The sequence below is a fragment of the Aotus nancymaae genome, unplaced genomic scaffold, assembly GCF_030222135.1.
Source record: "Aotus nancymaae isolate 86718 unplaced genomic scaffold, 86718_ANA_hifiasm-v0.15.2.pri h1tg000033l, whole genome shotgun sequence".
Lineage (NCBI taxonomy): Eukaryota > Metazoa > Chordata > Mammalia > Primates > Aotidae > Aotus > Aotus nancymaae.
In genome coordinates, this window is record NW_026988447.1 from 55,276,024 (window position 1) to 55,302,602 (window position 26,579).

The 26,579-nt window shown below is 38.0% G+C and overlaps 1 protein-coding gene across 2 annotated transcripts in view; it reads left to right on the forward strand.

Moving 5' to 3' along the window:
* The window catches only part of ELOVL6 (ELOVL fatty acid elongase 6), a 145,507-nt gene that overhangs the window by 78,352 nt on the left and 40,576 nt on the right, over positions 1-26,579 (forward strand). For both annotated transcript variants that reach the window (XM_012436581.3, XM_064384002.1), the window contains exon 2: positions 18,093-18,224. In XM_012436581.3, the coding sequence (XP_012292004.1) occupies positions 18,093-18,224 (132 nt within the window). The remainder of the gene's footprint in view (positions 1-18,092; positions 18,225-26,579) is intronic.

Genomic DNA, 26,579 nt, shown 5'->3' on the forward strand with positions numbered 1-26,579 from the left:
TTGGGTTTGCAAGAGAAAATCCTGAAAGAATGATAAACACATTTTTGTTTACTTTAAGTTCCAGGACACATGTGCAGAATGTGCAGGTTTGTTACATAGGTAAACGTGTGCCTTGGTGGTTTGCTGCACTTACCAACCCGTCACCCAGGTAGTAAGCCCCACATGCATTAGCTGTTTGTCCTTATGCTCTCCCTCTGCTCAGTCTCCGCACCACAGGCCCCGGCATATGTTGTTCCCCTCCTCGTGTCCATGTATTCTCATTGTTCAGCTTCCACTTATGAGTGAGAACATGCAGTGTTTGGTTTTCTGTTCCTGTGTTAGTTTGCTAAGGATGATGGCTTCTAGCTTCATCCACGTCCCTGCCAAGGACAGGATCTCATTCCTTTTTACGGCTGCATAGTATTCCATGGTGTATATGTACCACATTTTCTTTATCCAGTCTATCATTGATGGGCATTTGGGTTGGTTCCATGTCTTTGCTATTGTGACTAGTGCTACAGTAAACATACGTGTACAATAAACAAACATTCATTATAATAAAATGATTTCTAATCCTTTCGGTATATACCCAGTAATGGGATTGCTGGGTCAAATAGTATTTCTGGATAAACACGTTCTTTCTGAAGAAAGATTAAATAAATTATTCTCTAGTGTCAAGCTACTTTAAAGCTGTTTTAATTCAAGACTCTACCATGGTACCTTCTAATCTGTCTACAGATTGTCTAAGTTAACTCACAAGAGGCAATATCAGAAACTGGGATTTCTTGGTAACTAAGATTTATAATTATCTTTTAAAGAAGATTTCAGGTACTGATGAAAATGAACAAACTTTCTTTACCATAGTCTGGATGCTTTCATGCTCATTTTTCCTGAATGATCTTTATGACTATGCAAACTTAGCTGTATTTACCTGAAAAGTTACTGAAAGGAGAATTATTGCCCAGATACACATTTATACACGCTCAAACGACATCTCAAAATAATTGAATTATACAAAGACAAAATCAGTAGAATCTGGTCGATTTTAACTCTGAAGACAGTCCCTGCCTTGGCTATTGCGCTCTGCCTTTCACATTTCCCCCGGAGTGGCTCGTTCACTCACGTCCTTCCAGTCTTGGCTCACAGTCACCTTCCCAGTGCGCCACTATTTAACGCTGTGCTCTGTTCCTCACTCTCCATCCCATTTTCCATCTGTACCAACTTGCGTTTTTTCTTTCCATAATATTTATTTGTAATTTTCTAACATACTATATAATTTACTTATTTTCTTATTTCTTGTCTGTCTCCCGGCTTGTAACCTCCATCCATGAGGACAGGCTTTTTTGTCTGTTTTGTTCACTGATGTATTCTCAGAGCCTAGAACTGTGCTTAGCACACAGTTTGCACTCAATTAATACTTACTGAATGAATATTTAAATCATTTCAAGAGTTACACTACCTATCTTAGTTAATTTGTAATATTTTTTCGGCTCCTAAAAGAGCTATCATAAAACACAACTTTTACTGTTTAGATTTAGAATCAAGTGAGTTTGAAGCACAGTTTCATAGACAACTTGAGCATCAGTTGTTCTGTTTAGTCTTCAATAATGTATTTTTCCCCTTAAAAAGTATGTCCAAGCACAAGATTTGAAAAATCCAATAAGTCATTTGTTAATTCATATGTTGGGGAAAAGCATAAGGGCCCTAGGCATGCAAAGTTGAGTAAGACACGATCTGTACCCTTCAGAATGTCAAAGGAAAGACAGACATGTTAGCTTGTGTGTAAAATACAAAGAGACAGGTGCTACAGTAGGTATGAAAAAGACATATAGAAAGCACAGTGGTGATAAGGAAAGGATAGGCAACTTGACCTAGAAGCAGTCAGGGAGTATCTTCACAGCGATCATAGAAAATGACAAGGTTGAATGGGAAGGGCATTCAAGTTAGCAAGAACAGCACGTGCGAAGGAAAGTGGGACAAAGAGGCGTGATGTCTTTGGAGAATGACAGTATGGTTGTAGCAGAGGGTGTTCCAGGGGAAAGTTATGACATGATTCCAGAGGAGTAGGGAGAGGTGAAACTATTTGAACCATGTAAAAGCATTTTGGGGCCGGGCGTGTTGCCTCACACCTGTAATCCCAGCAGTTTGGGAGGCCAAGGTGGGCGAATTGCTTGAGCTCAGGAGTTTGAGACCAGGTGGGCAACATGGTGAAACTGCACCTCTACAAAACACACAAAAATTAGCCAGGTGTGGTGGCGTGTGCCTATAGTTCCAGCTACTTGGGAGGAAGGCTTGAGCCCAGGAGGTAGAGGTTACAGTGAACTGAGATTGTGCCACTGCATTCCAGCCTGCACAACACAGCTAGACTGTGTTTCAAACCAGAAACAGCAAAAAAAATAAAAGCCTTTTGAACATCTTAGAGACAATGCCAAATCTGTTAAAATTCCTATAGTCAGTAGAGCCTAGAATCTAGCATATAACATTAATGCCATTCGTATTTAAATAAACAAGATTGTTGGCTAATAGTGAAGATTACACACTACATACAGAAACATAAAGATCTTGACTTTGTATAATTTAATGTTTACACTTCCTTTTATATAGTCTTGTACACTTGTGTCCTCAACAGTTTTTCTATATCAGATTTTAGGATTCTGAAGCAAAGGGACATTGTCCTATCAGACAGCTGGAAATGCAGAATAAGTCAGTCTAAGCGGGAAGACCCAAAGACAAAACAGCTGTGTCGTATGCCTAAGACCTCACAGTATGTCCTGCCGCTAAGCAGTCAAGGGGTTATGGCTGCCAGTATACAGCAAAGTAGGCAAACATTAGATGGAAACGGGGTAGTTAGCTTCGAGCATGCAGTGACTTTGGAAAGTACTCTCTGGAGACCTGTCTTACAGATTTCTATCTATATCCAAAAATTGAGCCTTATGAATGTGACCTAAAGAAAGGAATATTCTCTTAGAGACAAAGTGAATTGCAAGTGTAAGTGATTTATATTTTTAACTGGCAGAAATAGTGAATAGGGTGTGAGAGCTAGAAGGGATGATAAAAACTATTACTGTTAAGAACCAACTGAGGCCAGGCACCGTGGCTCACGCCTGTAATCCAGGCACTTTGGGAGACCAAAGCTGGCTGATCACCTGAGGTCAGGAGTTCGAGACCAGCCTGACCAACATGATGAAGCCCCGTCTCTACTAAAAATACAAAAATTACCTGGGTTTGGTGGCAGGCACCTGTATTCCAGCTACTTGGGAGGCTGAGGCAGGAGAATTGCTTGAACCCAGGAGGCAGAGGTTGCAGTGAGCCAAGATCACTCCACTGCACTCCAGTTTGGGGGACAGAGTGAGACTCTGTCAAAAAAAAAAAAAAAAAAAAGAACCAGCTGAGAAGTATAACATTCCTGCTCTACAATGCAGCGGTTGAAAGCACAAGCTCTGACACCCCAATGCCTAGGTTTAAATCCCAGCACTGGCTCTTAAAAGCGCTGGGTTCTTGTACAAGGTATTTAACCTTGTTCTTTAGTTTCCTTAGTTTCTTTGCAAAACTAGGTTAATTGTGGACTTTTTCTTTTTTTTTTTTTTTGAGACAAGAGTTTCGTTCTTGTTGCCCAGGCTGGAGTGTAATGGCACAATCTTGGCCCACCACAACCTCCACCTCTCGGGTTCAAGTGATTCTCCTGCTTCAGCCACCCAAGAAGCTGGGATTACAGGCATGCACCACCATGCCCGGCTAATTTTGCATTTTTAGTAGAAATGGGGTTTCTCCATGTTGGTCAGTCTGGTCTTGAACTCCTGACCTCAGGTGATCCACCTGCCTCAGCCTCCCAAAGTCCTGGGACTACAGGTGTGAGCCACCATGCCCAGCCAATGGTGGACTCTTTTTTTTTCCTTAGGGATTAAAACTGAGAGGTGGACTCTTTTAAAGTATAAATGAGATGGGGTCTGTGTGTGTGTATGTGTGTGTGTATGTGTGTATCTCAAGTGCTCATGACACTTCAAACAGTGCCTAGAATATACTAAGTGCACAGTTTTTACAAAGTTATTACTACTTTGAGCAAATTGAAACACATTTTAATTTAATGGCCTGGAACAATGCACAGTAGTACTTTCTAAGTCAGGACTCAACTGTTTGTCTACAATGGAGCATTAAGTTCCCATAGAAGAGCTGCCACGATATTCAGTAATACTTTTTAACTGTTGTTATCACACTTAGACATCTAGAATTTCTCACACTGATCAAAAATGCCGTAGACTCAAGAAGTATCTTGAGTAAATACTTTTGTCAAATCTATTTTTTTTTTTCACATTTTTTTTTCTTTTGGTAGGAAACCTTTCTGTGTAAACGTAGCTAAATATTGTTACTCTCAAACCTTGGTGCTTAGTAAATCAATCTTGACAAACAAGCAAAGTAGAAAAAGGACAAGGAAAGCAGAGGCTCAGGTTTACTATCCAGAGCGATGGCTACCCATCCACACAGTGTGTGCATGCCAGCATGAACGATCTGAAGAACACATTTCCCCATAATGCACATTCCTAAAGGGCATGCTTTGGGAATACAGGAAGACACACTAACCTTCTGACTTTCAAAGGAATGTTGAGTCACATACACACTCTTCTCCCTAAACATTTTTCCTTCCTTTTGAAACTCCGAAGAAAAGAATGCTATAGGCATTGTGATTTTGAGAATCTCTTTTCTAGGAATCCATGCTTGATAAATCCCAGCCATACCATAGTCACATTCAGCAATTCACCTGACATGCAAGTAAAGGAGAAATTATTGTTCTGTCTCACAAACTAGCAGTAAAGAGAAACTTTTAAGACTAAAGTAAAGTTCTCTTTCACTTTATGAAGAAATGGGAGCTATGAACTTAATTTTCTTGTTTTCTGAGGGATCTTGAGGATTTTTTTAATTAAGATTTTTCCCAAAAGGTTTTCTTTCTCTCTTTTTTTGGCTTTGAACCTGTGAAGGGGCAAAAAGAAAAAAGAACGTGAAGGTCTTTGTGGGAAATGATGTAAAAAGATATACAGATAAAAGTCTTCTAAGCTATAGAGATAAAGGACTCCTAAACCAGCTCTGGACACTACCTGACCAGTTTTACCCTTCTTCCCATTGTAGCAACTGATGACAGGCACGAGCAGGAGCGCATCTTTCTGTTGAACGGATTTAGCTTTGTGCACAATCCTCAGAGGAGAATTCGTGCCTCCCAACATGTTAATTAGGGGAGCAAAGGCCTGCGAGTAGCTAATAAAGACGATTAATATTTTTAGCCTGATGACTATGTGCCAATATAAAAATAAAAATAAAAGATGATTAATATTTTGTTAGAAGATTTAGAAAACAGTGCAATTGATTTTGTCCATCTCAATTGATATACTTTATCACGTGATACCACCTATTTTCTTTTTTGTAAGATGGAGTTTCTGTCACCCAGCCTGGAGTGCAGTGGCGCGATCTCGGCTCGCTGCTGCCTCTGCCTCCTGGGTTCAAGCGATTCTCCTGCCTCAGCCTCTCAAGCAGCTGGGATTACAGGCACGCACCACCAGGCCTAATTTTTGTATTTTTAGTAGAGACAAGGTTTTGCCACGTTGGCCAGGCTGGTCTTGAACTCCTGACCTCAAGTGTTGACCTGCCTCAGCCTCCTCCCGAAGTGCTGGGATTTCAGTCACGACCCACCGCACTCGGCCAGTACCACCTATTTTATCACATTTCCAATACTTCTGAAAATAGAGCTATTGCTACTCTCAGTTTTTATTAAATTTAATTAATTAATTAATTTGAGATTTGCTCTGTGGCCCAGGCTGGAGTGCAGTGGCACAATTACAGCTTACTGCAGCCTCCACCACCTCCCAGGCTCAAGCAATTCACCCACCTCTGCCTCTTGAGTAGCTGGGACTACAGGCGCCCACCATCATGCATTGCTAATTTTTATTGTAGAGATGGTGTTTGGCCATGTTGCCCAGGCTGGTCTCAAACTCCCGGGCTCAAGCAATCTGCCCACCTCATCCTTCCAAAGTGTTGGGATTACAGACATGAGCCATTGCTTCCGCTACTACTCTATGACATATACTTTTAAAAATTGACTACTCTCAATTTTTAGAAGTGTATGTCATAGAACACTTTGCTGATATCAAATTCTCAAACTTTGAATATGAGAGTATTCCCATGTTCATTGTAGCATTATTCACAGCAGCCAAAATATGGAATCAACTTAGGTTTCTGGAAACAGATGAATGGATAAAGAAATTGTGATATAATGGAATTTTATTTCGTATTAAAAAAGAGATTCTGTCATTTGTGACTACATGGATAAACCTGGAAGCCATTATCCTAAGTGAAGTAAGCCAGACACAAAAAGAAATGTTATTGTGTGATTTCATTTTTATGTGGAATCTAAAAAAGTTGAAAATGCAGAAACAGAGTAGAATGGTGGTAACACTGTCACATCCTGGGTGAAGTTAATATTGGTTATCATGGAATTATCCTATAAAACTGGTTAATAAAGAGATGACTGGAATAACTAAAATTTTACTTCAAGAAGAGTTTGAACTCTGTGTGGAGGTAGGGGGATGGTGTCTTGGCAGTTACCATGAAGTCTGGTTCTGTTCATTTAAGATTATTGGCCAGGCATGGTGACTCACACCTGTAATCCTAGCACTTTGGGAGGCCGAGGCAGGTGGATCACTTGAGGTTAGGAGTTTGAGACCAGCATGGCCAACATGGTGAAACCCTGTGTCCACCAAAAATACCAAACTAGCTGCGCATGGTGGTTCGTGGCTGTAGTCCCTGCTACTAGGGAGGCGGAGGCAGGAGGATCACTTGAATCGAGGAGGCAGAGATTGCAGTGAGCCGAGATCGTGCCACTGCACTCCAGCCTGGGTGATAGAGTGAGAATTTGTCTCAAAAAAAAAAAAAAGATTATTCCTTTTTCTCCTCTCTGGAGATATATTTTTAAATGCAGTTCTAGATGACCTTCATGTAAGAGAGGCACTGAAACAGATGAATAATTTGTAAGAATTGAATCTTTTAGTCTTCAGGATGCAGCTGGACCACAGTCCATCGTAGTCAGAAGTGAACCTAATTCTAGAACAGTGAAGAGAGTAATATACTGACTTGCTGCTTGTTATTTTGTTTTCAGTTATAAATTGAACTGCTCACTTAAAACAAGAAGCTTGCTTTATTTACTCTGTGCTTGGAATCAGTTTGAAGCAATTCAGCCTGAGTATATCTGAGGCATAAGCAGTATCACCCCAACCAGTGAACATATTTTTGAAGCAGTTTTGAATTTCAATATCACCCTCTTGAGTTTTCCAATTTCTCTTGTCTTAATTTCTGTCTCCATACTTCTCTTGTTCAGGATCCTCAACCTTAGCACTATGGGCATTTTTGGGGGCTGGATAATTTTGGGTTGTGGAGGGCTGTCTTGTGGCATCCAGAGCCTCTACACACCACATGCCAGTAGCCAACCTCCTTCCAGTTGTAAAGACCAAAAATGTCTTCATATATTTCAGTATCCTCTAAAGAGCAAAATCATCACCCCATGTGAGAACCATGGTGGAGGCCAAAAGAGAAGAGGTCCACAGATTGAATTCTGGGGATCCTCAGAGTTTAGGGATTGGGGAGATAAAGGGAAAGCAGCAAAGGAGAATGAAAAAGAACAGATGGTGAAGCTGAAGAAGCAAGAGAAAATAGTGAGAACGGAAGGAAGTGAAGGAAGCATTGCAGAAAAGAAGGAGTTGCCATCTGTGTCAAATGCTGCGCTGCTAGCAGGCCGTCTGAGAGGAAGACTGATACTGGACCATTTCAGGATAGAAACCTATCTTTATAGACATAACCCCAAGAAGACAGTAAGGGTAAAACAACTGCATTGCTACAAACAGGGAGAAGTAGCCTGTAGTACGTATTTTCAGATTGGGATTAAGAGAACGGGTACAAACCAAATCACCTTTGTTGCTGCAAAGGAGTGTTAAGAGACGGCAATTTAGAACTGTGGACAGTCAGAATAAATCGAATTCATATTAGTAATTTTAGTAAGTTTTATATTATACTAGAAATTCTGAACATGCGTACCTAGTTCATTGTAAGGGATATAGTAAATCATGTGCTACTAATAAAAGTTCAGGTGCTGATATTTGTGAGTCACATGTTAATGAGTTGCTTAAAGACAATCTCCCTAATATTATGACTTTCACCCTTTGGATTCTAAAATGCTGCCTTGAGTAGAGGGGAAGAGCCTGGCTTTGGAGATGGCAAATCGGTTGAAACACTTGCATCTGCAGGGGTCTCCTATGTGTTTTAGTAGAAGAAGGGCTTTAGATCTTACGATTTAGATTAATCCATTTGGTAAACTGAATAATGGTCCCTCAAAAATATGCACATCTTAATCCCTGGTACCTGTGAATATGTTATAGCAAACGACATGTTGCACATGTAATTAGGTTGAGGAATTTGAGATGGTGAGATTATTCCAGAATATCTTTGAGCAAGGGACATCTAATCACATGGGTTTTTTAAGTTGAAGAAGCTTCTAGACTGTGGCCCTGGATTATCTGGTGGGCCCAATATATTCAGAGGGTTTTTTTTTTTTTTTTTTGAGTTGAGAGTTTCGCTCTTGTTGCCCAGGCTGGAGTGCAATGGCACCACCTCGGCTCACCACAACCTCTGCCTCCCAGGTTCAAGCGATTCTCCTGCTTCAGCCTCCCAAGTAGCTGGGATTACAGGCATGCACCACCATGCCTGGCTAATTTTGTATTTTTAGTAGAGAAGGGGTTTCTCCATGTTGTTCAGGCTGGTCTCGAACTCCCGACCTCAGGTGATCCACCACCTGGGCCTCCCCAAGTGGTGTGATTATAGGTGTGAGCCACCATGCCTGGCCTATTTATAGGATTCTTAACAGGTAGTCAGAGGGGTCAGACTAAGATAAGGTGATGTGATCATGGAAACAGCTTGGCGTGATGCATTTTGAAAATGGAGATGGAGGCAGTCATGAGCCAAGGAATGGCAAGTGGCCTCTAGAGGTTGGATAAGGCATGGAAATGGATTCTGCCATAGAGCCTCTAGGAGAAATCCAACCCTGGTGACTCTGACTTTAGCCCCATAAGACTCATTTCAGATTTCTAACCTCCAGAACTGTAAGATGATAAATTTATGTTGTTAGAAGCCATTAAGTTTTGAGAATTTGTTGTAGCTGTCCTCGTATCGGAGTTCTCAAAGCTAGTGTCTGCAAATTTTATCCTCTTATGTCACTGAATGAGCGTTCAATTTCGAGGGAGCAATATGAAGGCCCCAATTAAAATGTTGCCATGTTGTTATTATTATTGGAAGTTTTTTGTAGAGACAGGTTCTTGCTGTATTACTCAGGCCTTGGATTCCTGGGATTCCTGGCCTCAAGCCAGCTCACCTTGGCCTCCCAAAATGCTGGGATTATAGGCATGAGCCGTCATTCTCGACCCTATATTATTATTTTTAAGAGCAAAATGAAATTCAGAGTTCTTTCTTGGGTAATTGGGTGATAATCTCATAAGTAAAAACAATGTTTAAGTCATTCGCACTCATTACTAAAAATGTATTTCTTCTGATTATTGCCAGTTTTTTTCTTTAGCTTAATTTCTTATGTACATTTGATTTTGCTGACAAAATCAATTTACGAGCTAACCATGAGATCATCATCACTGCTGAGATATTTTCTCTCGTCCAGAAATAGTGTTTGGGGTATATTTTCTCATTGCTTTCCAGTTTCTTTTCAAAATTTATATTGAGAGAATTATTAGTGACAAGAGTATATTTACTCATCTAATAGTTAATGTGAAAACATGCCCTGTTTTCCCCTTAATTTTATTTTCTAGCTTTTTAAATTTCCAGTTGTCTATGAGGTGATTTGTGGAAATGAAAACCCTATATAAATATTAAGGTGGTGGTAACTTGCAACAGAAATGGATTCTCCTTCTATATAAATGTCAGTCCTTGAGTACACAGCAAGTGATCAAAAACATGGATATGTTTATGCTTGTTTATATAATTGTGCAAGCTGTTAGTTTCCTTGGTTTTGATTTAAATCTAGGAAAATTCTCAGTTTGAATTGAACTTAATCTTAGAAACCTGAAATCCAGTTTTCATTGCATTGTGAATAATCGTCTCCTTTCGACAGTGATTTTTCACTTCTGGTTTTAGCCACCAGCTGTCAGATAGGTCTATTAGCTATAAGGCATTCCAGGTGTCTTTAGAATAAAGCCAATCAGGAAACAGGTTTTTATATTCAACTCTAAGTGTAGCCTGTTTGTTTGAAAGGGCATTGGTCATCCATAGGGGAAGGATGGATGGCTTGAGCATTTGGGTCATTTTTTTAAAGAAGTCCAGCTGTATCATATGATCAGGAACTAATGACCTCCAGGTTCCAGTCATTATTTCTACATTTAGTAGAAATTAGATGACCATCAGCCAGGAATTTTTTAGCAAGGAATCCTAAGTTGAAAAGTTTAGACTAGATCTCTAAGGTCTATTTCCAATCTTGAGATTCTATATTTCTATGGTCATTAGGCCACTGGAGTAGATAAGAAGATTAAAAAAAAGACAGAAAGAAAAAAAAAGCCTACAGCTTTGACTGATATAGCCATAATTGTACTTGTATAACTTCAGGCCCAAGACAATTTTATATTTAGGAAAATAAATGACTAATGCTTCATTTATATTATAAAATAGATTTTTAAGGCTGTAAGAGGTAAAGTTCAGCTCGGTGACAGGAGAGTCACTCAACCACTCTTATTTAATAGGAGGCATTTCAGAATTATAGTACACTTTTTATATTACCATTATTGTTACACTTTTTTCATTTTTAAGAGACAGGGTCTCATTATGTTGCTCAGGCTGGATTGAATCTCCCAAGCTTAAGGACTCCTCCCACCTCAGCCTCCTGAGTAGCTGGGACTACAGGTGCATACCATCATGCCTGGCTCATCATTATTTTATTTTGAAATAATTTAACAAGTGAGCATTGCCACATTGGAAATTCATATGATACCTTTCTTTTTCTTAGAATGCAGAGTATTTCTTCAAGAAAATCAGTGCAATGAAATTGAATTGCTTACAAAACCACCTTCTGAGTTCTGTTTCTACATGCTGCCTCTCTCATTCAGAAATTACTGTGTTAAACAGCCATTAGAGTTTTATGTTTCACTATGACTAGATCGTTACTTGGAAATTCTCACTTGTGACAATCAATACTCTCAAACAAAACAGAAACTAGAAATTGTTTTGTCATCATAGAGATTATTTTTAGTTTGTTTTCAGATGGAGAAGGGAGATTTGTCTAAATAAGACCACTGACCTTTTTTTTTTTCTTTTTTTTTTGAGACGGGGTCTCACTCTGTCACCCAGGCTGGAGTGCAGTGGGGCAATCATGCTCACTGCAGCCACAGCCTCCCAGGCTCAAACAGTCCTCCCACCCCTATCTCCCAAGTAACTGACACTACAGGCACATACTACCACACCAGGCTAATTTTTAAATTTTTTGTAGAGATGGGGTCTCAATATGTTTCCTGGTCTCGAACTCCTAGGATAAGTAATACACCTGCCTTGGCCTCCCAAAGCACTGGGGTTTACAGGCATGAACCACCATGCACAGTCACTGATATGTTTTCTGCCAGATTTTGATTTGAGGGTGATGGCAAGTTTTACTCTAAGGAGATAAAAAATTGAATGGATTTTAATTCTTTTGTTTGTTTTTGGATTTGAGATGGAGTCTTACTCTGTCACTCAGGCTGGAGTGCAGTGGTGTGATCTCAGCTCACTGGACCCTCTGCTTCCCAGGCTCAAGAGATTCTCCTGCTTTAGGCTCCTGAGTAGCTGGGATTACAGGCATGCACCACTATGCCTGGCTAAAGTTTTGTATTTTTAGTAGAGAGGGGGTTTCACCACGTTGTCCAGGTCGTTCTTGATCTCCTGACCTCAAGCGATCCATCTGCCTCAGCTTCTCAAAGTGTTGGGATTACAGGCATGAGCCATTGTGCCCTGCCTGGATTTTAATTCTTTGTTTGATTTTGCTAACTAGAGTAGAAGAGACAGGCTACAGTCTTTGGTTCTAACTTCAAAACTGATGCTTTCTGATCAGTTTTATTAAGCCATATCTACTAAAACAAAGAAAAAATATTCTTGTACCTCTCTAAGATGTAATGCTTTAGGATTGAAACTGATAATTCTCTGAGCCCCAAATATTAACTCTACTGAAATAACGCTGTGATTAGCCTACCGGTTTGCCATCTTTTACTACAAACAGGAAAATATTCATTCCTAAAGGTGATCCCATCTGATAATTCCTGTGAAGAGCCGCAGTTCACACACACACTTCAGTGCATTGATCGAGAGATTAGGAATTCAACTTTTGCCACATATGCCCTCTGGGATAGAAATAATGCATACCAAGTTTCTCTGTGAACATATCTTTTTAAATTCTGTCCTCCTTCCCAGCTCAAAGACTTTCAGTGTCCTCCACAACTTCAACAAGCAGTTCTCTATCCATTTTTGGGGGGGCACAAGTTATTTCCCCTCTCTCACCCTCAGCTTCCTGAGTAGCTGGGATTACAGGCACCTGCCACCAAGCCCAGCTAATTTTTTTATTTTTAGTGGAGTCAGGGGTTTCATCATGCCGGCCAGGCTGGTCTCGAACTCCTGACCTAAAGTGATCCGCCTGCCTCAGCCTCCCAAAGTGCTGGGATTACAGGCATGAGCCATCACACCTGGCCACCAAGATGTTTTAAAAGGTGACAGGGAGGAAAAAGAAAAGTTTACAGATGTATACAAAGATTTTGTATGTCAGGTCTGCTTCTAAGAGGGGTATACTTTCCTGGAAAGGGATGTATAGCCGTGTAATTGAATCCGGTTACTAAATGTAACTTTACTTTGATTATGGCCTACTTCAAGGATAAAAAAACTAAAAACTAGTTCTTGTACCTTTTTTAAAAAACAAATAGATAAGGAGAAACTGTGATCTCTATATTAGTATCTGGAGAGAGAAGCAAAAAGAGAAAAGTGCTTACAACTCAGGGAAGCTTGGATATGACACCTTATTTGGTTTATTTGGTCATAGGTAACAGATTGGAATAGGAATAAGGAAACCTTTACCTTATTTATGGCTTTGTCTTGCAATTATAAAGCCACTCTTTATTTGTATCAATTATGGGCATATTTTCATGATTATTCACAAAATTATTGTTTGTCAGAATTTCTAGGCGTGTAAGTTACTTATGAATAAAATCTCCGGGCTAGGTGTTGTGGCTTACATCTGTAATCCTAGCACTTTGGGAGACTGAGGCAGGAGGATTGCTTCAGTCCAGGAGTTGGGACCCCATCGCTCCAAAAAAATTAAAAGAATTAGATGCACCTGTAGTGCCAGGAGGTGAAGCAGGGGGATCATTTGAGCTCAGGAGGTTGAGGCTGCAGTGAGCCATGGTCACAACCATGGGTTGTAAGCTCAAGCGACAGAATGAGAACTTGCCTCAAAAAACAAAACAAAACAAAACTCTGCTGAAAATTTTCCATAATTTTTAATGTTTACAAAAATGCCTATATGAAATCTTGGGGAATCCTTAAGAATGTGACAGAATTCAGTCCTGGGTAGGACCTCTTCAAGAAACCTCAGGATCCCTCTTAAGAAAATCTTATTTTAATATTCTTATCAAATTACAACCACCATAGACATACATTAAATGTCATATTGGCAAAAAGTTGTGTTATTTTCTCTAGTCTCTGGGTCCCTACTTTATCTGTATCCCTAAAATCACCTTCCGAACCCTAAGTTGTTTCCTGACTTAAGTCAGCAACCGAGCTATAAAGGACTCTTAAAAGAGGGCGAGCTGCACCAGTCGGCATTCTGTCTCAGCGTCAGACTCTTCACCTTAGAACATCAAAACTTTCTCTGCACTAGGTAGATGGTATCAGCTGAAGTGGGCGGTGCCCTTTTCTTTATACCCTCGCTGCTTGATCTTTGCTTTCCCAACTCCTTGCACCTCACATGTGTACAGTAGCCATAATGAAGGCCATGTAGATATGGCATGAAAAAGCCAGGAGGGAGCACAGGCCAGCTTCCCAAAGTGTTCATTAGCAATTATTCCATGTTGAAATACTGCCCACATAAACATTTCTTCATTAGCAAATAAACTAGTTTGACTTGGGGTACAGAAATCTTGATGTGAGTGCTGAGGAAACTCAAGCTGAGCACTGGTTTCAGTGAAATCCCACGAGTTTGAAAAAACATGTCTTTGAATTTATGCACGCTCTTTCAGGAGTGTTAATGAGTAGCGCAATTAATACAAATCATAAGTGAGAACTTGCTCAGCTACCCTGGTAAGAATCAAAAAAGCATCTCCTAAAAATGTTTTGGAACAAGATAGTATGATAGAGAAGTTCAGATTTCTAAAGATAAGACCCTGTTCATTTTTATTAATTATGGAATAATTTCCATTATTCATCTTGATAACAGAAATAGAAGGGGAAAAGGGATCAATATAAGCGTGACAGAATTAAAGCACATCAGTATTTCATTTGAGTTGTCTTTATTTGGTTGGTCACCTGGTAATCATAACTCCCGAATCACCGTGCTGAAAAGTACTTATTAAGCACCTATAGTTACGGGTTGTGCTATATGATGCACATTTAAAATGTATTAAACCAGAAGAGTCCGTACTATCTAGAAATGACTAATTATCTGATAATTAAACACTATAGTGTTACCATTATACCCTAGTATGGAGGATTGCCAGTATATGAAGTATTATTGGATTACCACTGAACCATTAGGAAAGCAATCTATCCACACTAAAAACTAAGTGTGCTAGTGGCAAACCACTATTCATCTTGAATATAATTGAACTTCACCAGAGAGATGCCAGAAAGGAAAGGCAATTTTAATTCACTTAAATTTCCCTGTTTATTAAAGAAAATCTTGTCTTCTAAGCAATATGGAAAACTAATAGTACATTCAACCATACGTGGTAACTCAGTTAGAGGTAAGTGTTAATGCTTCCTTAGGCAACTCCCACTTATAGCAGATGCTTAGGTTTAATTCTAAACTAACCCAAAGCATTTGAATTTCACCACAGTAAAAGATTTCTGTGCATGCAATGAACAACTTACTTTGATCATAGCACTTAAACCAATTTCCATGAACTGCCTGTGACCCAGATACAGCTTATGCAGTTATTTTGTGTTTACCAGCCTGCTTGATCACAGCCGTGACAGTGTTGGATAATCTTGACTAGTGTACGGTTGCAGCTGTGTGACCGTGAGTGGGGTCTCCCTATTCTCTGTTCTGTCAAAGGAGGAAATTGGGCTCCACCTCTAAGGTTCCTTGCAATTATCGAATTCTATGACTCTGTACTGACTGATTTCATTGCCTTCGCTGTTGAATTGATGCTTTGTAAAGAGAGCTCTAATAATCATATGGAAAAGTGAGTGGCCTTTGCAGGGAAGTGAGCAGTACATTAGGACTAATTCTCATTTTAGAAGTGAGGAAATTAGAGAAAATATACATAGGGAAGATTTTTTTAATTCTTTTCTTGGTTCTTGAGGCATTGCTTTTCCCTTTATGGCTAGAATGATAGGATTGTATGAAGATATTCATTTAACTTGGCTTGTTTATAATTGCAAGTAATACAGTTAATATAACCATAATCAGAATCTCAATTATATTGAATGAGTAAGATAAATAATGATAATTTTAAGGAAATGTCTTCAGTGGTAGATGTATAATTAATTTCTGTTCTCAAAGAAGCAAAAAGGGTTTGGATGAAAGTTTCCCAGGCTCAGAAAATGTGAAAGTGGAAACATGAAGATCTTTTCACAGTTAAACAATGTTCTATACATTATGCAATGATTATGTAATTCAACAGGACAGCTTAAGGAATTTTTACAGCTTATAAGATAACAAATCAAGTACCCCCTTTTTCTTCTGAACATTTACCACAAGAACAGGAAAATCTAGGGCTACTTTACCTCTAAGCCTGTTTATCTATGAAATAAAGATAATACTTTACCTGCACCATCAGGCGATTAAGAGGATTAAATGGTAAAACTTTTGGCATTATGTCTGCCCATGAGAATCACTCTGTAAATCATCATATGTGATTATTGTCACTTATTACCTTTATAAATTAGAAAAAAGTGTATATATTTTCATATTACTATCACCTACATTAACTTGGTAGAACTTTATTTCAATATCTTTCTGGGGGAAGAAAATGTATCATAATATTTTACTGAATAATTTACTTTTTAGTTATTATTAATATATTAAAGGAAAAGGGCAACTTTCAGTTAGTGTTCGCTGCCTGTTTACTGTACACAGATGCCTAATTTTCCCCATCAGAAAATGTTATAGGACAAGACCATGTTCATTCAACAGATACTTATTAAGCACCTACTGTGTGCCAGGTCTTGTGTGCCCAACAGAAGAGTCTATAAACCTCAGTGGAAGTGATTTATTCAACATTTATTTCTGGGTTGATTTATGGAATCATTGCTTTATTTGACGGTATTCACTAAGTAGGTCACTTGCATTCATTTACATAGGAATGTTGCTTGTGTAAATAGCAAGGTCCCTTGTGAGTCAGCATTACATGTCAGCATGAAGGGGGAAAACGTGAAGCATTTTACAAATAATATCAGGTGAACACATTTTGCTTTTGATACTATGTTTTGTAACTTATTTCTCAACGCTTATTGATGTAATTGAGTAGGGAAGACCCATTTTAAGAGAAACATTGCTTTCTCAGGAATTATGCTCAACTGTTTAAATTATTTATAAGGCTTCTATTGCTTTCTGTCGAATCATAGTTCTATTATAGAAGCTTGTTGATTTTTGCTTTTGAATTTATTATTTGGCATCATCAGTACTATAGTCAGAGGCATTTGAACCAGAGTGACTTTATCTTAAAGAGGAGCTAAGTAAAATGAGGCTGAGACCTACTGGGCTGCATTCCTAGGAACTTAGAAATTCTTAGTCACAGGATGAGATAGGAGATACAGGTCACAAAGCCCCTGCTGATAAAACAGGTTACGAAGCTGGCCAAAACTCACCCAAACCAATATGGTGATGAAAGTGACCTCTGATCATCCTCACTGCTTATTATATGCTAATTATAATGTATTAGCATGCTAAAAGACACTCCCACCAACTCCATGACAGTTTACAAATGCCGTGGTATACAGTCTAAAAAGAGAAGGAACCCTCAGTTCTGTTCCTGGGAAAATCCCCGCCCCTTTCCCTGTAACACTCATGAATAATCCACCCCTTGTTTAGCATGTAATTTAAAAACCTGTAAAAATAGCCAGTCAGCAGCCCTCAGGACTGCTCTGCCTATGGAGTAACCATTCTTTTATTCTTTTACCTTTTTTTTTGGCTCTGCTCTGTCACCCAGGCTGGAGTGCAGTGGTGTGATCTCAGGGAACTGCAGCCTCCGCCTTCCAGGTTCAAGCGATTCTCCTGCCTCAGCCTCCCGAGTAGCTAAGATTACAGGTGCCCACCACCAGGCCTGGCTAAATTTTGTATTTTTAATAGAGAGGGGATTTTACCATATTGGCCAGTCTGATCTCAAACTCCTGGCCTGAAGTGATCTGCTCACCTGGTCTCCCAAAGTGTTGGGATAACAGGCATGAACCACCACACCCACCCAAGATAAAATATTAAATGGCTTTCTTGCTCCAAGACAAAACCTTGTCACCAAATATTTCCAATAAAAACATTTCTTTTTAAAATTCACGTATGTATCTAAATTGGCTCAACAAACTCTAAAGAATAAAATTAGTTCTCTCAGTGAAAAGCCTACTTTTTGTACTTCAATGCTATGTTGTTGAAATTTCAGTCACAGAGCCCACAAAGGAAATATACCTATCCTGACTTGATACTTAATATGTTGGCTAAACTGCTGGATGACCTGATTTGTCAAGGGAGATTTCAACAGAATACTAGTTTGCCACATGGACTAGACTCTCTTCAGTGAAGCAGGCCTATTCTCAAGAATATTTTTTCAGTGCTTACAAAGAGGAGAACTGGTACAAAATTGGATGTTTCCTAATGACTAAAAATATCTTACTTAAAGATTTCGTGTGCTTGTTTGCAGGAAGAAATCTTTCCTGTTTTCTGCTCTGTATGCTGCCTTTATATTTGGTGGTCGGCACCTAATGAACAAACGAGCAAAGTTTGAACTGAGGAAGCCATTAGTGCTCTGGTCTCTGACCCTTGCAGTCTTCAGGTAGGTTTTTTTTTTCATTTTTCTAATAAAATGTATCCACTTTATCACTTGTTGAAACAATGCAATGATTGAGCATTTGGTTTTAAATTTGATATTTTTGATTATTGAATATGATGAGGACATAAAGTCATGTTCAGAAAGAAAGCCTTCACTGTGACCATTTGCCATGATGTACCCAACCTTGCATATTTTAAGAGTTGTCAGGCCATCTCGTGTCCTGTCCAAATTGGCTGTGCAGTAATCTGATTCATCTGTTAGGATGAGAAGCAGTACATCAATTCATTATTGTTACTGGCTAAATGAAGATGAAAGGTTAAATGGGAAGGCCCAAAAGTAACCTGTTGAAGTCTACTGGAGAACAAGGTTGAAATAACCTGGGTGTGCTGTTGCTAACACTTAATCAAAAGATGGCACTTAGACACAGACCAGACACTGAACATCTGTCTGTGTCAGGATTGCTAGACCAGAGAATGCTTTTGCTCTGCATCCTCAAAAGCACCCTTCACCCGCATTCACTGAACTGACTTGCAGGCATGTATTTTATGTAACCAGCTCTAGCTTTGTAAATGTGAAAGAACTCAACACAGAGGCTGTCAGAACAAGGCCTGTTCTCTCCAGGGCATCTGTCAGCCGGTGTGCAGACTTGTTCCTTCAGAAGCTTTCAGAAGCATTTTCAGTCTTGTATTATTTGGTGATCTAGGCAATCACGAGACTAATTAGCACACAGCTGGTGTCCAAGCAAGTGCCAGAATTTACCTAGAGTGCTAACAAAGGCACCTGTTCTATTTGTGTTTTGCTTGTCAAAACCAGCAAGTTTATAACTAGGCTTGGGGAAGAACAGGAGGGGAGTAAATGTAGATATACTATGAAACATAAAACTATTCATTTTCATATTTATAAATATTCATTTGTATTCTTTCATATTATATATTAACTGTTCTACTTCTAAGCAGAAATGGATGTTATCATTAAAGCTTTGTTAGTCACTTAAAGTTTATTAAAAATGACCAAGTAGGAAGAAGTATTTCCATTAAACTCTTATGATCTGTGCATTTCCATAATGTTGAATCCCTGCATCTGAAACACCCACTTGCTCACCAGTACTGAATATACTTTTTATTTCAGTGCAATTTAAGGCCCTAGGTTTGAAGTACTCATGATTTGGATCCTTCCAGTTCAATCTGTATCAGGTCATGATTCTCTATAATATGAAGAACCATTTTCATTTTTATTTATATGTAAGATTGACAGAGTATGTCTCACCTTAAGTATTTTGATATTTGTGTGGGAATCTCTATCCTAATGAAGCCTTTCATCGTTTTACTGATTTTTCAATATTATCTGAATCTTTATCTTTTATTATTTTAAATTTTAACACTTATAAGCAGAGAAAAAAAGTACAATGACTCCCCTGCACCCCAACCTTGGTTAAACAATTGTCAACACTTGGCTGATCTTACTTCATTTAATCTCACTTACCTTGTTTCTCATCCCTAAATCATTTTGAACTATTAATAATAGAGACTGAAATAATTCTTATTAAAATCATACCATGGCTAAAGAATGAGTACTCTTTAAAAACAAATAAACGTAGTATTATAATCTCTAAATTAATAATTCATTCCCATTAAATTTCAGATTTCTTCAGTTGTCTCATAAATGATTCTGCAGTTTATTTTTAAGAACCTGGATCAAAATGAGATCTATGCATTTCCATTAATTGGTATCTTTTGACACAGAGATTTCCTCTCTCTCTCTTTCTTCATGATTCATCCTTTGAAGAAACCAGATAGTTTACCCCATAGAGTTTCCTCTGTCCTGCATTTTGCTTGATCGCATTTTTCTGTACCCTCTATTTCTTATAAGTTGTAGTTAGATCTAGAAGGTTTCTTACATTCAGGTTTAAGATTTGAAAAGATTTCTATAAGAAGAAACTTACCTTTATCAACTATTCGGTTATCCTGAAGTATATATTGTTATTACAGCAAAGATTGGGATGAATCCTTGATTCTTTGCCTATATTCATCAGGTTTAAAAAATAATAATTAGTTAGCATGTAAACAAAAGATTTGTTTTCTTAAGCATTATAAACTCATGGATTTGGAGTTTTTTATATGCCAGTGATTTTGAAATACGTTGATTTTGATGTGTTTTAGTCCATTGCTATTCCATTTGATGGTGATGGTTTGACTTTTTTTCTTTAATTACAAGATATTCCAGGCCAGGCATGTTGTATATTCCTTGTCCAGAACTGGAATCAGCCATTTCTCCAAAGAGCCTATATTAGTTCGTTTTAATGCTGCTGAAAAAGACATACTCGAAAATGGGAAGGAAAAGAGGTTGAATTGGACTTACAGTTCCACATGGCTGGGGCGGCCTCAGAATCATGGTGGGAGGCATAAGGCACTTCTTACATGGCAGCAGCAAGATAAAAATGAGGAAGAAGCGAAAGCAGAAACCCCTGATAAACCCATCAGATCTCGTGAGACTTATCCACTGTCAGGAGAATAGCATAGAGGATCCCCATGACTTAATTACCTCCCCCTGGGTCCTTCCCACAACACGTGGGAATTCTGGGAGATACAATTCAAGTTGAGATATTGGTGAGGACCCAGCCAAACCATATCAGAGCCCTAATTCCTATGGTAAAGAGGAGATAATATTTAGAAACCACTATTTGAGTACTAAAGGTGGTTGTTGGTGTTAAGTAGGTTTTTATATTTAAGTCTTTTAAGAAATTAGAAATGGAAACTTACCTATTGAGGTAGAATATACATATACAATCTATCATCTTTACCTTTTTTCTTTTGGAGACATTGTCTCACTCTGTCACCCAGGCTGGAATGCAGTGGCAAAATCATAGCCCATTACAGCCTCAACCGCCCCAGGCTCAGGTGATCCTCCTGCCTTAGCCTCCCATGTAGCTGGGACTACAGGCATGTACCAACATGGCTGGCTAGTTTTTATAGTTTTTTGGTAGAGATGAGTTTCACTTAGTTGTCCAAGCTGGTCACAAACAATCTTTACCATTCCTGTGACTTACCTTTTATTTCTCCTTCCTCTCTGGCCAAAAATCCAAGTTCCCAATGTTGGCCAGTAACTCCCATTTACTTTTTCCTGCAATGCACATGCAGAAGTCAATAGTGATATTTTATCCTTTTTAGACTGACCAATTATTCTTGTGTCCTTTTTCATTTAATTAATTCTATTAGTTATTTTACTTTCTTCAGAGCCATGTTTTGTATAAAATTTAAAAATCCAGAACTACATAGAAAAGTCCAAACATCCGCAGTCTAAGGTTTTAAAAAAATGGATCTTAATATTTTTAAGCCAAAATTTGGAAAACATTGATAATGGAATTCTATGCTTGTATTAACTGAAAGTGCTTCTGTGTTTGGAAGAACATATTGAGATTTCTCTATACTTAAGAATGCTGGTCAACAATGCATGGAAGTAAAAAGCCTAATTCAGAATGGTTTTTTAATATTAAAGTATAGAGATACCAGAAGAAAATAAACTTGATTTTTTATTTTTTGGGGAAAGAGAAGCAAAAAAGACGTCTTATTTATTAAATTCCTATGATTTACTAGAAAATAAAACAAGCCTGGGCAACATGGCAAAACACCATCTCTACAAAAAGTACAAAAATTAGCCAGGCATGGCGTCATGCGCCTGTAGTCCTAGCCACCCTGGAGGCTGAGGTGGGAGGGTCACCTGAGCCTGGGGAGGCTGAAGCTGCATTGAGCTATTACAGCACCACTCCACTTGAGCCTAGGTAGCAGAGTGAGACCCTGGCTCAAAAAATAAATGAATGAATTAATAAATAAATAACACAAAATCTCAGTATTCGTAAAGGTTGGTTGTAGTGAACTGGCCATTTAGAAGTAAAAAATGTTTATTTTTTTGTGATGTGTTAGAATAAATGAAGCAAATATAATAATGTGGACAACTCTCCATTTTGCATATTAGTGGCCATTTATTGTTTGTGTTTTTCTGCATTTGACACGTTTCCTAAAATATACATACACACATTCATACCTAATCTCATACACAATTCTGTAGAATCTCAAGTGAATAGTTGCTTTTTTTGGGGGAGGGTGGTGGGAATCCAAATATTTATGAATGAAGTTTATATAAAGCATTCATCAAAAATATGCTCTTCTGGCTAGGCATCGTGGCTCACACTTGTAATCTCAGCACTTTGGGAGGCTGATGAGGGAAGATCACCTAAGGTCAGGAGTTCGAGACTAGCCTGGCCAACATGGTGAAACCCCTCTCTACTAAAAATTCAAAAATTAGCAGGGCATGGTAGTGCATGCCTGTAATCCCAGCTACCCTGGGAGGCTGAGGCAGGAGAATTGTTTGAACCCTGGAGGCAGAGGTTGCAGTGAGCCAAAATCGTGCCACCACACACTAGTCTGGGCGACAGAGCAAGACTCTGTCTCAAAACAAAACAAAACAAAACAAAAAACCCTCTCTTTTCCCAAACAGTTGTTTTAATGAGTTTTAAGAAATTTTCTATTTTGATCATAAATGAAAACGTCATTATTATAAAGATATGTTTTTGTGGAAAGTTTCAAGTGAGTCTTACAATATAATTCATGCATTTTCAAATATTGTCTAATACAATAGTATAGAAATTCGTTGCCCAGGAGACAGTCTTCTATTAGATGGTCTGCAGTGAGGTGATAGCTCAACAGCCTATCACCCACTCCATCTCCCCGTTCTTTGTCACTGCAGGATAAGATGCCATCAATTTGGGAAATGAAGGAAAGAGAAAGAACCACACATTTCAGTAGAAGAAGTAAATTTTTCTTTTGGAAAATCACTGAAAAGAGGAATTTCTGTGTATTTTACTGCTTAGGAATAATTTCTTTTCCCTCAAGTCCTCAAGCTTGCCCGTTAGCTCTTAACAGTAGCCAGGACCCAGTTATGCTTAATTTTCAGATGCCATCCACTATTTACTCATGAACTGAGACAACGTTGTGGGAATTAAATCATATCTGCAGCATACTTAAAAAAACAAACAAAAGGAACCTCTTCCAATCAGTCTATTTCAAAAAGTGATGGGAGTATAATATTGTTTGCAAGAACTGCCTGCAGTTTTTCTCTTTATTTTTTGGGGTTGACTGAAGCAGCTTTCATGGAGACATAGTCTTCATTCAGGTGGTATTCAGTGTAATTTATTGAAGCCTTTCATAAGTTTTGATAGAGTAGATAAAATATGGCCAGCTGAGTTTTCCTTATGCCTACAACGGATCATTTCATTTGAGGAAGATTTCTCTGGGTTTCTCTGACAATCTCTCCCCACGATTCCTCCAGGTTCCCTTTCAGAACCAAAGCTCCAGGTTCTGGTGTCGACTAGTCTTTATAAATATGACCAGGATGGTGGCACAGTGACCGACTTCCAACCTACATCCTACCTAACCCAAGGACAGGCATTTCTTTATTTGATAAGATAGTTTTATGAGGCATTTATCCATGTGTGTTTGAACATTTTCTTAGGGTGAATGCTGGGAACAATTCTGGTTATGTGAATCAGTAAGACTTTTAGATGGGATTGCTCCTGGTGGCAAAGGAGTTAGATTTGGCTAAGTTATCAAACTTTGATAGGGCAACAGAGCATCAGATACTTCAAGGTGCCTATTCCCTGTTCTTCACAGACACTGTCATTTAATTGTGTTGCTACGACATTTCAGCTGGGTTACTACAGTTGATTTGAAAAAGTTTTACATTCTTCTAGATTGGGTGCAGGTTTCTGATTCAAGCAGCCGCTACCAGTTACCTGTCTGGCAGTGTTTTCTTTTCATCAGCAGCAAAAGGAGCTCCAAGAACCCATCTTTGAGGTTCTTGACCCAACACAGATCAAAGCAGTATGTCTAGTTAGTGTATGTTATAAAAGGATAATTACCTGGTGTTACAAATTTATGGGTGATAATCTCACACTTGCTTCACCTTTGCTTACTCCTCTTTCCTGGTGATTACTCTGGCCTCAATGGTTTTATGCTTGATTTGCACAAACCAGATGTTCTACGCTTTGTAGTTTGACTTCTCGCCTATTAATCAGCAATTTTTCCTGTTGAACTTCATTGTAATTTCCTGGCTATATTTTCATTTTTTTATTAAATTTGATCTCTGGCTTAAATATAAAATATGTTCAAGATTAGTAGAAAATTATTCTATGTCTTTTCTTTTGTGGGATGTTTATGAACAAAGTGCTTAAATATAGCACAGGAGACTTTCAGAAAAGTCTGTTTAATGGTGGAAGCAGTAGATAAATGGTATTTAATCAAATCATTCAAGACCTATTTCCCACTGATTTTATAAACAAATTCAGTGTTTAATATCTGAAGAATTATTGGCAATTACCTTATTTATAAAGCCAACAGTGTATAATAAAACTAACTGAAGCTGTTTAAGCTAAAAAAAAAAAAAGACAGTTCATAACCCATACAGAAGGAGTGAAGACATGATTGACCTATAAAATGATGGCACAATGAAAAAGACAAATTTTAGAACAATGAAATCAATTTGTACTTAAGCCCCTCACAAGTGTATTCGTTTTTTTCCTATGGTTGCCAAAAGTAGCCCATCTTAATCCACAAAAACAATAATGATGACAATGACTGCAGTGATACTATTTATATAAAATAAATGGATCTATAAGCTATAAGTGTCATAGGACAAAAGCTCCTATTTTATGAAAAACAGGTTACAAATGTCAGATTTTTAAATGTAACACCAAAAGGGCAAAGTAACAAGCAAAATATGCCTTTGGAAAGCGTAATGCTGAGTAATAAAAAAGCGAGCTGGGAAATAATCCTAGAAGTGTAATACTATTTATGAAAATTTTAACAACTCATTAATTGATGCTACATTTTATTTATGAATATATATGTAGTAAAAGTATTAAAATATGCATGAAAACCTCAGGATAGTAATTATCTCTGTGTGGGAGAAGGGAAGGAGAGAAATAGGACCAGAGATAATCCAAAGGAGGTCAATTCCTTTTGTAATATTTCATTACATATAGTAACATGTTACAACATGTCATTAAAAAGGTCAAACCAGGGAAAAATAACTATTTGATAAAAAGTATGGTTATAAAAAACAAAGTTGAATGCAATTAATTGCATTTGTTTATTAAAAGAAAGAGCAACAATTATAGCCATATTATAAGATCAGGTAGCTAGTTTATATCAAAACATAAATGTTGTACTTTATGGGTCCTCGTTCTCTACCTGTCCTGTCCAATACTGATTGGTTTATAGTTAGAATGAAGAATGGCTTTCATTTTCTCTTTTCTGACAGTAACCCTCAGTTAAGTGTGTATGTTTTGCTGGGCGGATGATTTGGAGACCTTTCTTTTCTATCCCTGTGATCAAGTCTTGAAGGATCTATCTTGGTTAATGTTTCTAACTTGTGGACAGATAGGATGTAGGTCAGATATTGTGCATTTAATTATTTGTTTTATCAAAACCTGTTTTGATTTTATCATTAGTCTACTCAAAAATGTAAAATATCACACACATTTTCTATACCAATACTTTGCACCTTCCTTAGCCTCTTATTTTTGCGTCATTTTATCAAAGAACCATACAAATTGTCGACTCCAATGCCTTGATTATAAATATACCATATTTGTGAATTACAGTTTCTTCTATTTTCTCAAAACTAAAATTAATGGATGTGTGGGAAATCCTTTTTTTTTTTTTTTCTGAAGGAAGAACATATAACAGTTTTCTTTGCAGAATCAGATTTTTCTTAAAACTAAATTACTGGAGCAATTGTGTATTATAATAATAAACATAACATAATTTATGTTTATTGAGACATAAAATAACTGAGACTAGGAATAACACAACATCGAGATAACATCTGCAGCACACTCATTGTTTGGAAGGTCAGGTCACAAAATGACACAAAACATATTTTGTTTCCCTTTGCACCAAGAGAAAAGTGAAGCACCCATGTTATTATTATTAAAAAGCCCAACAAATGTTCAAGGCAAAAATCTTAATAAAAAGTAAAGTTAAAAAACCCCATTGCCATAGGAAAAATAATCCCTCCATCTACTTAGCACTGCCAGAGCTGGCTTCTTTCCTTGATGAAGGACACCCTGCTAACATTTTTATAACTGGAGATTACAATGTCTAGTCTGAAACGTAGTGGATTTGTTTAGCATTTTGAGTTGTATTTGAATCCCTTTCAATCTGAGAATGGCAGGATACCCCTCCATTATCCTGTTCAGTTTTGTTATTAATACTAATTTTGTTGTTCTGTTAAATGTCCTATACACACATTCACAAAACTGCTGTTAAAATTAATTTTGTTATTCTGGTGACCTATATATGC